General features: G+C 44.0%; 1 protein-coding gene across 2 annotated transcripts in view; it reads left to right on the forward strand.

Annotated features, from left to right (window-relative positions):
• The window catches only part of RETREG1 (reticulophagy regulator 1), a 101,764-nt gene that overhangs the window by 16,529 nt on the left and 69,845 nt on the right, over positions 1-15,390 (forward strand). For both annotated transcript variants that reach the window (XM_079796451.1, XM_079796450.1), the window contains exons 2-3: positions 1,245-1,351; positions 6,997-7,027. In XM_079796451.1, the coding sequence (XP_079652577.1) occupies positions 1,245-1,351; positions 6,997-7,027 (138 nt within the window). The remainder of the gene's footprint in view (positions 1-1,244; positions 1,352-6,996; positions 7,028-15,390) is intronic.

Raw genomic sequence — 15,390 nt, forward strand, 5'->3', positions numbered from 1 at the left:
TGGACACACCACAAACTCCCCCTTTTTAAAAAAAACATAGGTTTTGAAAACATTTCCCACCCTTGTTAGTCAGGGCAGTTGCACCAAGTAGGGTTATGATCCCTGGCTTTGGATCCCCTGTCCCAGTGTTGCCTCTCATAGAGGCATCACTCTTGACCAAGAGTGTCGCCACTGTTCTGCCACTTAAATGCATTCTTGGAAACTACAGCGACGAGTCCACACCCAGCTCTGGGTAGTGTGTGATTTTTTTTTCAACATTTCATCATTGAATAAGAAATACAAGTGGTTGGTGTGTCCCTGGGACGACTTCAGGATATGGTGTCCCTGAAAGGGGCATGCCGTGTGGGGAGGCTGTTGACCTGTGTTCCTAGACAGACTCCCTGCGAGGTACTTGGCCAGCTCAATCTGTATTAGTCTCTCTGATGAGGAAGTAAGTTTCTAGAAGGCGGTGCTCATATGTTCTGTAGCTCTCTACAATCTCTACAATGCCTTGCAGTTAGCAGTACATGATGCATTTGTTAATTTTCTATGAATTATGATTACATGAATGTTCATATCGTTACTAGCTTGGCCAACTAACTAGTGCAAAATGGGTTTCAACCTCCATAGGGAGCCTCAGAGCTCCTTGTGACTTTGCCATTCCATTCTTTGATAAGTCCAATTTTTTAAAAAAGTGTTATAGGGTCTATATGCTGTTCAAGATAAAGGATTCTTTGTTTTTCTCTGGAGAGGAGGTGGGTAAATGGACAAAAAGGTAGTGATTTTAAGGAGAAGTGGTTATTAGCAAATTGAATTCTTAATAACTGCTATTTTTGCGATTGGTGGGGAGGGTATAGTAGTTAAAGAAATGAAGATGGCATAAAAGTAAAACATAAAACGGAGGACTGTGGCTTCTCTGTTTGTATTAAGAGCCCTGTAGCTCTGCCGTTCCAGCCTATCATAATTCTGTTTCAGGTCAATTCCATTCTCTGTTAGCAGAGCGAAATTTGGGCCGCACCCAAGAGAGCAGATTCTCTGCCCAAATTAGAGGGTAGAGTAGAAAGCCTAGCACAAAAGTACACGTGGATCAAGCGCTTTTATTTTGCTGACATCAATGCCTATTAAATGACTTGGATGTGCTCATATTGGGGTGATATGAAAAGTGAAATTGTTGAGTGTGTGTCAGAAACTGAACCTAATTTTTATAAAAAATAAAAGATAAAAATCCTCAAATGGAAATGATTTGTCTGTTTTTGCTCTGATAGGTTCCTTGCATTGACTCCATGGAGAGTGTATCACCTGATTGCCGTCTCGATACTTGGGCGAGTTATTATGCAAATAATAAAGGATATGGTTTTGTCTAGAAAGAGAGGTAAGAAAGCTCAGAATTCACTATGATTGGGGTTTAGTTTTCTAGAGCCTGAATGTCTGATTTTTGTGCAGGCATCTGAACCAAGAAGTCCTTTGAAAAGGAGCAGGAAGCCAGGTGATACAGGCATTGACTTTGCTACTTTTAATGTTGATTAAATATTTATTTATTAAACATTTATTTAATATTTGTTATTTATTTAACTGATGTTGTCCTTAGTCATAGCTACTGCTCTGGGCAAAAGGTTTATATGTGTTGGTTTCTCTTTTAGCTCTAAGCACTATTATTTAAGTACCATTTTTATATTTAAGGATATCAGTGATGATAACAGTTAAATATTTATCACATACTACATGATGAAAATGGGCCATTCAAAAATGGACTGGTTTATGTAATTTTTTTTCTACCTCAAAATGAACAAAAACCGCCGAAACCGGTTTGGCTCAGTGGATAGAGCGTCAGCCTGCGGACTGAAAGGTCCCGGGTTCGATTCCGGTCAAGGGCATGTACCTTGGTTGCGGGCACATCCCCGGTGGGGTGTGTGTAGGAGGCAGCTGATCGGTGTTTCTCTCTCATCGATGTTTCTAACTCTCTATCCCTCTCCCTTCCTCTCTGTAAAAAATCAATAAAATATATTAAAAAAAAAAAAAGAACAAAAACTAATGCAGGGCTTAAAAAACAAGTAAGTAATGGTTAACATTTTTTAAAATTAGTTGGTGATGAAAAATGAATTTTAAACATTAAGTTTAAAAGTGAGAACATACATTATTTTTTACTTTTTCTGAAGGTGTTTTCTGACTAGTTTATCATAAATCTGAGCCACGCTTTTTCATACTTGGAGGGTCCTCTTCTACCAGGGTTTGAGCTTGTTTTGTAAATGGGCAAAAATTCCTCCTTGGAATAATTGAGCCCCATGAATGTGGTAAGATTGAATTGATCAAAGATAGCTAAGAGAACGTTACATTTAGGTACTTGACTTCACTACACGTAATTCCAAATGGACAGACAATTTTGGTTGGGGCTCATGTGATGAACATGCATAAGACCTGCCCAGAGTTCTAGCCCCGACAGGGACACTGAGGCCTCTTTGTGGGGTACACCCCTCTCCTGATGCCAACTCTGAGACCAGGGATATCAGGTATTACGCATTTACTATCATGATGTGGACTGCAATCCAGTTTATATTTTAAGTCTTTATAGTTCTTAAACTAAAATTTCTTCATTTTAGTGTTCTGGGAAGGGGAACAAACCTGTTTTTGTCCAGTTATTGCTTTTTATGAATCTGTAGATTTAGAGGAGGGGTGGGGAACCTTTTTTTCTGCCAAGGGCAATTTGGATATTTATAACATCATACAAAATTATCAAACTTAAAAATTAGCCTGCTATATTTGGTCAGACATTTAGTTACCTCACCCCTAATGCCTTGGCAGGGCCAGATCAAATGATTTTGTGGGTCTTATAGGACCCGTAGGCCGGATGTGCCCCACCCCTCATTTAGATTATATTCTTGCATGTGTTCTTCCTTCTCACCCTCTCTTCTCCTCTCTCCTTCCCTAACCCCCTCTTCTGTGTCAGAGAACAGACTCCTAACTTTTAACCCTAACAGGCACCTGCCCTGATGCTCTCTGTTTACCCAGATGTGTGAAGGCCGCCCCGAGGTGGAGCATCTCGGTGCTATGGGATCTTGTACCAGGGTCGGCGGGATCAGTGCATGGTGGTCCCCATGTCTCTGCCTTGATTCATAACTGGTAGAGGAGAGCCTGTTTTTCTCAAATATACTTTGTCACATTTTCACCCTCCAGAACCTTCCTCTTGGAAATCTTAGTAGAAATAGCCACTGACAAATTTTATCCCTAGTCATTTTAGCTCAGTTGCAGAAGTGGACTCACAGAGCAAGCTGAGCGTCTCCATATTTTCAGTGGTGCATCAGATTTGGTCCCAGTACAAGTTACGAGGAACAGACAAATGTGGAAGGCCCAGGATGAAGCTGAAAGACTTCTTAACTGTCCTTCTCTCACGCTCAGCCCCTTACACAGAGATTGTGTTCAGCAATGACTCATTGCTTGATGTTCTTGCAAATATGGAACTTTCATATTCACGAATTACAAGGAACCTCTGCATTGCAAAGATTTGGTCCTTTAAAAAATTAAAGTGGCAGAGTTGGGAGACTTGTAGCCTAAAGGGTCTAGTTCTTGAGCTGATTCACTCCATTTCCTAGCTGTGGAGAGACCCCATCATAGGCTACATTAGTGCCCAATGGCTGCTCTAAGAAATTACTACAAACTTGGTGGCTCTAAACAACAGAAATTTCTTCTCTCATGGTTCTGGAGGTCAGAAGTCCAAAATCAGCATCACTGGGCCAAAGTCAAGGTGTCAGCAGGGCTCTGTTCCCTTTGGAGGCTCTAGGGAAGGGTCTGATCTCTTCCTTTTCTGTCTGGGTTTGCTGGTGTCCTTGGCTTGTAGCCACATCACTCCAGTCTCTGTCTTCATGATCACATTACTGTCTCCTGTCTGTGTCAAATCTCCCTCTGTCCTTCTCATACAAGAACACTGTGACTGTATTTGGGGCCCATCTGGATAATCCGGAATAATCTCTATCTCACGACCCTTAGCTTAATCACATCTGGTAAATCCCTTTGTCCATAAAAGTAACATTTTACAGGTCCCAGGGGTTAAAACCTGATGTCTTCGGGAGCCATGATTCAGCCTACTACACTCTCTGAACCTCTTTACCCTATGAAATGGGAGAAGCCAACCCCTACTCCAGGGCTACGTAAGGGTTGAATAAGAGGGTGAAACAGAAGTGCCTTGGGCACAGTAACAGTCTACTCTGTTCCACTCTGCCACTTAATGGGAGCAACGTGGGGTTGTTCCCTCATCAGTCAGTCTGTGAGGGCCTTTCTGTGCCAGGACCTGTGTAGGTGCTGGGCTTCCGGTGCGATTCAGACACACGCCTGGCCTCTCCACCCAAGTGGAGCTCTTATGCTCCATCCAGTGGGGCAGACATCTGTCAGTGGCCAATCTTTCTGTCAGGGTTTTCACCGGGCACATTGCTCTGAATTCAGCATTTCTGTTCAATGAAAAAAACAAACCCGAGAAACTGGATGAATGACTGTGCCTTCCCAGCACTACCCAGTCTATGATGGCAGAAATACTGGTGCCTGCTTCGTCGTCTTCGCCAAGCCTTTTAGGACAAAGACCCATCTGAGGCTGTAAATAGCTGGCAGGAGCCTGGCTTCGCAGGCCGTTCGACCCAGGCCCGGCTGTGATGAATTGGTCTCTGGGAGGCTCAGAATCGGCTTGAAATTAGATCCAGATGCAGTTATAGGAGCACCATGGCCTCAAGCAGAACTGCCAGCCGCTCTCACTAGATACTTGGCTGACAGCAATCGCAACGAGGAAAGGAGGACCCAGTCATCAGGGCTCAGGGGGCTGCTCCGTCTCCTGCTATCCTTCCACTTCTCCACTTGGCTAAAGATATTACTCGTCCACTGTTAAGAATTTGATTGTATTCATCCACTCCCTCCATTATTAATTTTAATACCGTTTTAGATGCTTACTCTGAAATAGGTGAGCAAAAGCATGGAGATCCTTCTAGTGTCTGTTACGACTCACCAGCATGGGCAACCTCCATGACCACTTAGACTTGACTTCTCCTTGACCACCTCCTAGCCTCTCTGTCATTACTAAGGCACCGAATGCCCGTCCAGCTTCCTTTAAGATGCTGTGGGCTCAGAAGGGCTCCCCACGGCCACCTGAGCAGCATTTCCACCCACTGTCTCTATTTCCGCCTTTCCTCCTGCAAAATCTGCACTCCTCATTGGAGCCACATGCTGGTTGCTACAGAACACGGACCTACCAGGAATCGTGGCTATGCACTGTAGTCCTTTGTGCCCCTCCATTCCCTGTCATTCCTGCTTCTACCCTGATGGCTTGTATGACGATCGGGGTTCGGTCACTTATTAGTGGCCTCCTCTTTTACCTTAGCCTTGGGAAGTGCAGTGTCTCCAACCCCTGCAGAGGCCGAAGGTCGGTTTTCAGTGGACTCCTTTGTCCAGGTTCCTGCCCCTCATTGCGGTTGGACCAGCTCTTGGTGCGTAGTTCCAGTGTTTTCCTGCTCAGCCTCTTACCCTGCACTGTCCCTCAGCCCTGTGCAGCCCAGCCTGGTCTGTGCTCTGTGATTGCAGTGCCACTGTCCTTACTATTCTCCATGCGAGCAGCCGTGCTCATTTTTCCAATTTCTGATAACAAAGCAACACCCAGTACTGTTACCTCTTTTCTCCACTCTTGGCTCCAGTGTTGTCAGAGAAATGTCATATGACAAGGGGCGTTGGTACTTCTAGGATTTAGCTTATCCAGCCTTCCAACGTTTGTTGAGACCTCTTTAGTGCTCATAATTCCTTGTATTCTTTTGTATTGTTTATTTTGATATTCCACCTAACTCCAAAATATCTGAGGCAGCCTATAAGGAACATAAGATTGCTGACAAGAGGTCTAGTAGAAGAACAGGAGTCTAACATGGTGACCATAATTGAGCAACAGACTTATGTCTGGGCTTACTGGCAGCCAAGGCAAAAAGGGAAACCAAATCAGACGTACAGTTCTAATAGTCTGATGAAAGGATGCAAGCAATGTTGAGAAACATTTTCCTGGGGTTAAATTTTAAGTAGAACTTGTCACATAGATCTTTGGTAGGGGACACTGAAGAATAGGAGACATCATCTTTGTCATTTGATGGTAAATGCTGAAACTGTCTTATAGCCATTTCATTGAAGCTGGTAGTTGAAAGTTTAATATTAAAGCATAATCTGATGAAGAAAGTTACTGGGGAATTAAGAAAGGAAATGAGATCTAGGTATATATTTTTTCTGTCAGTTTTATTTGAGCCTAGATATAAGCTCAAAATACCTAAAGAACGAATAAATAAAAAACCCCTTTCTCAAATAAAATGTCTTAGTTCCTCGTTTGTCAGCACCATTTCAAAGATCACGTTAAATGCCGTCTCTTTTGCCCTGGCTGGTGTGGTTAAGTGGATAGAGCATCTGCCCATGCAGCGAAGGGCACATACCTGGGTTGCAGGTTCAATCCGCGACCTATTGGGGCGCATGCGGAAGGCAACCAATTGATGTGTCTCACATCCATGATTCTTTCTCTCTCTCTCCCCCCACCCCCCCAATTCCCTCCCTTCCACTCACTCTAAAAATCAATGGAAAAAATATCCTCCGGTGAGGATTAACAACCACCACCAAAAGTACCACCTCTGTTACAGGTGCTCTGTCTTCCCAGGCCTCTCATGGTTTGTGCTGCTTGTGTAGTTTCTTCCTTGGTTCGCATTTACTTGAGGGCAAGTTTTGGCTGCACCACTAGACGGTCAAGTCCTCAAGACAGGACCATATGGTATATGGTTTTCCCTCTCCCATGGTACCTATCCAAGTGTTTTGCATGTAGTAGTATCTCAATAAGTATGTGTGGATTAATTGCCTGAATTAGTTATGATATCAGAGGTGTACAAGGTATGATTGCAAAGTTCTAGAGTTTAAAGATGTAAGCACTGCATTTTAAATAGGTCAGAGTATTTCTAAGATGAGAAATGCCTCCAGAGGAAAATGCCCTGGTTAAGTTTCACCTTTCCCTTCTCCTTATTGCAGGTGCACAGCTGTGGAGAAGCCTCAGTGAAAGGTAGGAGACTTCCTTTCAGTGTTGTGGCTAATGGGGGACTGAGGGGAGAGGTGACTGAGCCGCCAAGATAGAGCTCTGAAATAATATTTTAGTGACAGGGACTTCAGTCCTGTAGGAATTTACAAGAATGGGAAAAGAAAATTCAAGCAAATCCAGTGGGGACTCGTTTAAGAAATAGCTCACATCTTGCTATTATATTGGGCAACCTGACTATGTGCCAGTGACAATGCCTGAGGACTGGAAGTGAAGAAAGAAGGGTGGACTGGAAGCGAAAGAGGGGCGTTTTCATTGAGGATTTCCTTTCAGACTTCGTTTTGGGGCATGAACGGCACTGCTGGGGAGAACAGGGCGACCCTGGGCCCTGAAACTCTGCCGGAACATTCCTGAAGGGTTAACCATGCTGTCACTCAGAGGACTTTGGGGTGGGAGGAGCAGGTGCAAGGCTCTGACAGGTGATGGTGCAGCACATGTGGACTGACCTCTTGACTCCTTGCCCAGCCGGAGACAAGTCACTTCCCTTTTCATTGGGTGTCACCTCCCGGAAGTAGAGGTACATTTCCAAATGGCAGAGAAAAGAGCCGGGCAGTTGACGAGGGGAGCATAATTCACTTGACCAGCTGAGCATATGAGAAGTGGAGAAATGAGGGAAGTGGAAGGATTAATATTCGAGTAAAATGAATTTTTATGGGCACTTGTGTGTTTTTCTAAATCCTGCCTTAAAGAAACATTCTTGTATTACTTAGAAGGAGGGGTTTGGGGTTCTCGATATATATCAAGTGGACAGCATGAAATGAATGCCCCAAAAGGACCAAACTGCTGTTCAAATCCTATAAAAACAAACAAACAACAACTTGATATTTTATGTGCCTTGAAAGCTGTGCTCTTGGAAATATTGAGTACTTCAGGTGTAAAGGGTAATTTTATGACCAGTTGACTTCTGCCTGCTTATTCCTTCACTTTGGATCCCAAATTTCCATGGACAGAATGTTTGTGAACTTGACAGGAGACTCCACAGAGGGAGACACTGGATATAAGAAGAAAACTGACCCTCCCACCCCCCTGTGGTTCTCAGGGTGGAGGAAGGATGGGTGGGAGGGGATGGCATGGCCCAGGGGGGAACCAGCAAGGTTCTGACAGTCATTTGTCTCGAGATACTTCCCGGGGCCCAATGTTCCAGTCTGTGTGCACCTAAGGATGGGGAGCCAACCATGGGATTAGAGTGTTGGCATTTTCAGTCCTAACCCCTGACCTCTGGGGAGGGGAGAGGGGCTGGAGATTGAACCAGTCACCAATTGCCAATGATTGAACCCGTCATGCCTGTGTAATGCAGCCTCCATAAAACCCCAAAAGGACAGGGTAGGGAGAGCTTCTGGGTCGGTGGACATGTGGAGAGACCGTGGAAGCTCTGTGCCCTTTCCCCTACCTCGTGCTATGCATCACTTCCATCTGGCTGTCCCTGAGTTAGATCCTCTGTGATAAATTGCTAATCTAGTCAGTAAAATGTTTCTCTGAGTTCTCATAGCTGCTCTTGCAGATTAATCCAACTCAAGGAGGGGATCTTTGGAGCCGACGACCTATAGCTGATGGGTCAGAAGCACCTGACAGTGGGACTTGTGGTGGGTGTCTGAAGATGGGGATTGGAGGGGGGGGAGGAGGAGAAGGGATATTTTCCCATATTTTTTTCACTGCAGTTTCCATTGTATAATTTCACTCCTAATCTATTCATCTCATTGAAGATGTGAAATTAAAATACGTATTCCTCGAATTCTTTTTAAAAAATATATATTTTTATTGATTTCAGAGAGAAAGGGAGAGGGAGAGCGATAGAAACACCAATGATGAGAGAATCATTGACTGGCTGCCTCCTGCACGCCCCCCACTGGGGATCGAGCCTGCAACCCAGGCACGTGCCCTGACTAGGAATTGAACCGTGACCTCCTGGTTCATAGGTTGATGCTCCACTACTGAGCCACGCTGGCCAAGCCCTCGAATTCTTTTGATGAAGATTTGTTATGTTGTTTACACTGATTCTTGGCATCTGCTACTGGGTAGTGCTTGTGTTTTTTAACACTGGAAAATGTAAAACCACTTTATTTTAAGGATAAAATACAGTGATGGATAAGAGGATCCTTAGAAGCAGAGAGCGCTTCCTTGTGGACCAGGGGCTTTCCGCTGCCAAGGTCTCAGGTGCTGAGCTCAGAACCTCGCTCTCACTTGGCCGTAGATAGAATCAACACCCACACCACGGCTGCACAGCTGATTCCCAGATTAGCAACCTAGGGTGAGTTTTAACTCTCTCTGGCACTGGGCAAGTAGTTTGTTCCACTTCAGAATGAGCCAGACCTTCTCTTCCTGGGGCTCTCGTTGGCTCATTTAAGGACCGTTAAATGCATTGTTGAAAGGTGAACCAAATAATGGAGCGCTCTCCCTTCATAAAGCCATTGTCAAGTTTTTACATTAAAAAGGAGCTCCTCAAAAAGGGAACCCTGTGCACTGTTGGGAAGAATGCAAACTGGTGCCACCGCTATGGAAAACAGTATGAAGGTTCCTCAAAAAATTAAAAATAGAGCCACTATATGATCTAGCAATTCCATTTCTGGGTAGATAGCCAAAGAAAATGAAAACAGGTTGAAGAGAGAGCTGCACCCTCATGTTCATTACAGCCTTATTCACAATAGCCAAGATGTGGAAACACCCTAAGAGTCGGCAGATAAATGGATAAAGAAAATTGATATGCACAGTGCACTAAAAAAGAAGGAAATTCTAGAAAACGAATAAAATAAAATAAAAAGGAAATTCTGCCATTGTTGACAGATGGATGGACCTTGAGGGCCTTACATTAAGTGAAATAAGTCAGGCAAAGACAAAATACAGTATGATCTCACTTGTGGAATCGAAAAAAGCTGAACTCATAAAAACAGGGTAGATGGGTAATTGCCAGGGGCTGGGGGGCGGGGGAATGAGGAGCTGTTGGTCAAAGGGCACAAACTTTTAGTTAGAAGGGGATCTAATGTACAGCATGACTATAGTTAACAATGCAGTATTATATACTTGAAACTTGCTAATTGAGTAGATTTTTAAATGTTCTTGCCAAAACAACAAAATGGTAACGGGTGTGAGGTGAAGGGTTTGGTAAACATTTTGCAATATATAAGTGTACACATCATCATATTGTTCACCTTAAACTTATACAATGTTTTATGTAAATTACACCTCAATTAAGTTGCGTTGGGGCAGGGGGGTGGCGGGGAAGGAATGCCTCACGTGTTATATCTAGTGGCTTGTTATTTCACAGACTGTTGTTTACTCTTTGGGAACATTTGCTCTTGTCAGCTAAGCTCAGCTTAAAGAATTTCCTTCAAAATTGAGCAGGAGGATGGTAGTATACATGCACACCTATGCCTGTGTAGTTTTTCTGGACATTCTAAAGGTGTTTACAAAGTTGACTACGTAACCGTAAAGCCAGCACCTCATTTCCGGCATTGTCGTCAGCAATCAAATTTGAATAATTTTAGTCACAGGCCATTCACATTCGGTTTTTGTGCCTGGAAAATTCATTTTTGTACAAATGCGATTCTCGGTGGGTAAATTCCGGGAAGCGCTCAGGCTTGACCTATTTTTTTTTTTTTTTTTAAATAACCAATAAGCACTAACTCTACAACCTGTGAACAGGATTTATGTGGAGCAGTCTGTCAGCCTAACCAAATTAACATCTTTTATGACTCATTCCTGGTATTGAAATGAAACCTGATTCATAGTGTAATAGCTTTTTATTTCTGCATGTGACTGTGGCCGCTGGCCGAACAAAACCCTCCGTTAGCAAAGGAAAAACAGCGCACATCCCTTTTTAATGACCAAGTTGTTTCCAGTTAGGCCACGTGTTTCCCACCCTAGTTCTTTAATAGTGGTGTGCGTTATAACCCAGGTGAAGGAGCTCTTCTATTCATAAATCTTGTTTCATTGTTCAGTGCCAATTTACCGAAAATACAGGGGTTTTTTGTGGCAACTAACAATTTTGGAAATGGTGGCTGAGAGCTTTGGGATTTTCTGACTGACTCCCCCCAGAATCCCCGAGCTCCAGCCGGTCACCTCCATAGCAAGTGGGAGTGTAATGTAAGCCGTAAGGAGTGCATCGGATCTACTCTGCCCAACCTTGAGCTGATGCTTTGTGGGCACAGTGGAGGGTTAACAGTCAGTCTTTCTAGAGCCAGCAGGGGTTAGCACCAGATGTGAGCTTTTTGCCTCTAGCTGAGTCCGATTGCCAGGTGAGGCCTCTCAGCTTGACTCTCTCAACTACTCTCGTTATGTGGCCCCACTTCATGGGATAAATGCCCTTGGTATTGTCGGGGTTCAGGTAACTGCTAACGTGTTGGAGCTGGATTCCCCCTCTGTCCTGCCCCGGGAAGAAGAGCCAAGAATCTTTGGTTGTAAAACCCAAGTCCTGAGCTTGCCCCACCTCGTATGCCCAGAATGAACTGGAGCATTTAAGCAAGAAATGTCTGATTAAATCTTTGAGCCCAATATTATGTTAAAAGTGAAAAGTCATCTAGCGTTTGCTAAATTGTCTCCTCTGAGGAAGAGAAATTAGTGTGAGAACTGCTTCCTATATTTATGAGTCATCATTCCTCATCAAAATTGCGTAGACAGGGTGAATTATCAAGTAAACAGCATCAAATAGTCACGTGTGTTAAATAACAAAAATGCAACCAATATATTTAAAAAAAATTTTTTTATTGATTTTTTTACAGAGAGGAAGGGAGAAGGATAGAGAGTTAGAAACATCGATCAGCTGCCTCCTGCACCCCCCCCCCCCCCACTGGGGATGTGCCCCCAACCAAGGTACATGCCCTTGACCGGAATTGAACCTGGGACCTTTCAGTCCGCAGGCCGACACTCTATCCACTGAGCCAAACCAGTTTTGGCAACCAAGAACATTTTAAAGATCTAACTGGCTTTGTTGAATAATTCATGAATCGGGCAGCATCCCATCTAGCAAATAGGAGTTCCAAGGAGCTGTACAAGATGGAAGGCTTGTAAAGAGAGAAGGGAGAAGGGATTGGAAAGAACTGACAGCCTCAGCATCCTTCCGGGATGGAAAGGGCCTGTATGGAAGATGACCTCATAGGTGCTCACCAGAACATTCCAGACTGACTGGTTAAGATGATATTCCTGGGGAAAGTTGAAATTGCAGTTAGGTTAGGTAGGAAGCCTTGGTTTGGTGATGTGGGCATAGCCCAAGTGATTCCATTTTGGGCTTTCTCCACCACCCTCCCCGCCAACACATGGTAACTTGAAAAGTTTACTCTCTTTCTTTGCTGTTAGGTATGGCAGTAATTCTGACTCATGCATTGAAACTACTAGATTGTATAGGTTTAGGATTTTTGAATGTGTCTGATAAGTCACCTTGTAACTTGTATTTTGTAACCTTGTGCTTGTACCTTTCTAATAAGGCATAGTATTTGGCAACTATATTTAGTTTAATTGCAGCCAGAACGATAGACAGGGAGCCGCATCTCCATGAGCTTTAAAAGAAAACCTTGCTATGAAGCATGCATTTGATTGGATTAAATGAAAAGAAAATTTCCTCAAGAAAAGAAATTCACTTAAATTCAGAATATGCTAGATTTTAGCAGAAGCATATCTGTGCTTGGGTAAACTTTTGGCTGAAGATGTCTGGGCTGGCCTGGTAGCTAAGCAGCACTATTAAAGTCTCTACCCTGCCAAAATAAAAATCCGAATAGGCCTTTTATTCCTTTCTAAAAAAATAATAATTGAGCACAATTCTGTAGTCATGTATTGCACAATGGGGAGTCAAAGCCCCTTTCTTCCTCCTCAGGAAAGAACAGATCCAGTCATTGATGGAGGGAGAGCAGCTCTTTTAGCCAGAGCTACTGAGGTTGGGCCCGAAAGTTTCCCAAAGGTCTTCATCCGGATTCCAATCTGTTGTGTTCATTTTTTGAAGTTATACTTTGAAAATAACCCAACTTGAATACAAGTATGGGTCAAAGGACCAAAAGCAGTTTTTAAAACTGTTTTGGAAGACAGTGATATGGAGAATTCTGCTTAATTTTTTACCATCAATAGTGACCCCATATAAAAAATTATTTTTGAAGTGGTTTTTAAAAAAATATTTTTTATTGATTTTAGAGATAGAGGAAGGGAGAGAAACATCAATCGGCTGCCTCCTGCATGCCCTGTCCTGGGGATTGAGCCTGCAACCCGGGCATGTGCCCTGATGGGGAATCAGTGAACTCTTAGTGCGTGAGATGACGCTCAACCAACTGAGCCACACCAGCCAGGGCTATTTAAGAGTTTTTAAAATGCCTCATGCTAGACATTTAAGGGCCATTCTTTTCTCTCAAGAGTCTATCAAATTAAAATACATGCCTACAATGTGAGTTTGGGGGGGAAAGCTCTTCATGAAATTGACGTGGACCTTCATAACAGTAGTTGATAAATTTCCCAGGGCATCTATACATATAAAAGCCTAAGCTACTGGAACAACCGGAATGACTGCTGGACCATTCACTATGACACACACTGACCACCAGGGGGCAGACGCTCAATGCAGGAGCTGCCCCCTGGTGGTCAGTGGGCTCCCAAAGCCAACCTTCCATGGGCCCTCCCTCCAGCTGGCCACCCCTCTCCTTCATAGGCCTCTATCGCCCTCCAGGCTGAGGGACCCCACCCACGCACAAATTCGTGCACTGGGCCTCTGGTTAAAAATAAAATGAAAGAGGAAGTACAATACATTTCAGAGCCCACTGTTTTCAATTGATAAGGGCAGTAAATTGCCAGACTTGTTCTTCCATGTACATTCCATTCATGAGTAACATATTCTCTATGTTCAAGCAGGTGTTTTGAGTCAAAACATGGACAGAAACCCAGGGGTCAGGCTCCATGTGGGTCTCAGAGTAGTAGCCTTTATGTGAGCCTAAATACTTAATACTTAGAGCTCCTTAAGTGAAAAGCACTCAATATTATATTTTATCATAATTTTTGTTTTTTGATAGTTTTTAACATTTCTTTAAATTAATGTAATTTCACAATAATCTGATTTAACATTAGTTCTAGCACCATCCCCTCTCCCCCCCCGCCCCCCCCCCCATTATTTTAGATCTGCTACATTTTTGCCTAATTAAGTGTTATTCCCAGTGGCAGCCCTTGGATCTCTATAGCTACTTGATAACAAATGAAAGTTCCTACTCTGATCATTTTCATCCATGTTTCATCCATCTTAACTCCATGCTTACTAGATTTGATTAGGTAGTAGATCTTGAATTATTAAGGATTTAAAAATGTAGTTCATTTATAAATATTTAAAACAAAATTTGTGCACGGGGGCATGTATCCCTCAGCCCAACCTGCACCCTCTCCAATTTGGGTCCCCTCAAGGGATATCCTACTGCCCGTTTAGGCCCGATCCGGGCCTAAACAGGCAGTCGGACATCCCTCTCACAACCCAGGACTGCTGGCTTCCAACTGCTCGCCTGCCTGCCTTCCTGATTGCCCCTAACCGCTTCTGCCTGCCAGCCTGATCACCCCCTAACCACTCCCCTGCCAGCCTGATTGATGCCTAACTGCTCCCCTGCCAGCCTGATTGCCCCTAACTGCCCTCCCCTGCAGGCCTGGTCACCCACAACTGCCCTCCCTTGCAGACCTGGTCTCTCCCAACTGCCCTTCTCCTGCTGGCCATCTTGTGGCGGCCATCTTGTGTCCACATGGGGGCAGCCATCTTGTGTGTTGGAGTGATGGTCAATTTGCATATTACTATTTTATTAGATAGGATAGAGGCCTGGTGCACGGGTGGGGGCCAGCTGGTTTGCCCTGAAGGGTGTCCTGGATCAGGGTGGGAGTTCCCTTGGGGCATGGGGTGGCCTGGGCGAGGGGCCTGTGGTGGTTTGCAGGCCGGACACACCCCTCAGCAACCCAAGTGGAGGCCCTGGTATATGGGATTTATTTATTTTCTATAATTGAAACTTTGTAGCCTTGAGCAGAGGCCTGGGCCAGACAGGATGTGCAGGAAGCTTGGCTCTCTCCATCGCCAGGGAAATCCAAGCCTCCTGCTCGCTCTATGGCCACAACCATCTTGGTTGGGTTAATTTGCATACTCGCTCCTGATTGGCTGGTGGGCGTGTCTTGTTGGGGGTGGAGGTACGGTCAATTTGCATATTACTCTTTTATTAGATAGGGTAATTAAACTAGAGTAATTGCTAACTAGTAGCATTCTTTCTCTGCTTCAGTAAATTTAAATTACCAGAGAAAGAAGACTGGTAGCTGAAATTTCTCTTAACTTGCCCTAACCTATGTTACAATTATTTGAATATATAGACTTCACAGGTAGTTAAAAGTTCCTTCCTTCC

The sequence above is a fragment of the Cnephaeus nilssonii genome (assembly GCF_951640355.1).
Source record: "Cnephaeus nilssonii genome assembly, chromosome: 2".
NCBI classification, from domain to species: domain Eukaryota; kingdom Metazoa; phylum Chordata; class Mammalia; order Chiroptera; family Vespertilionidae; genus Cnephaeus; species Cnephaeus nilssonii.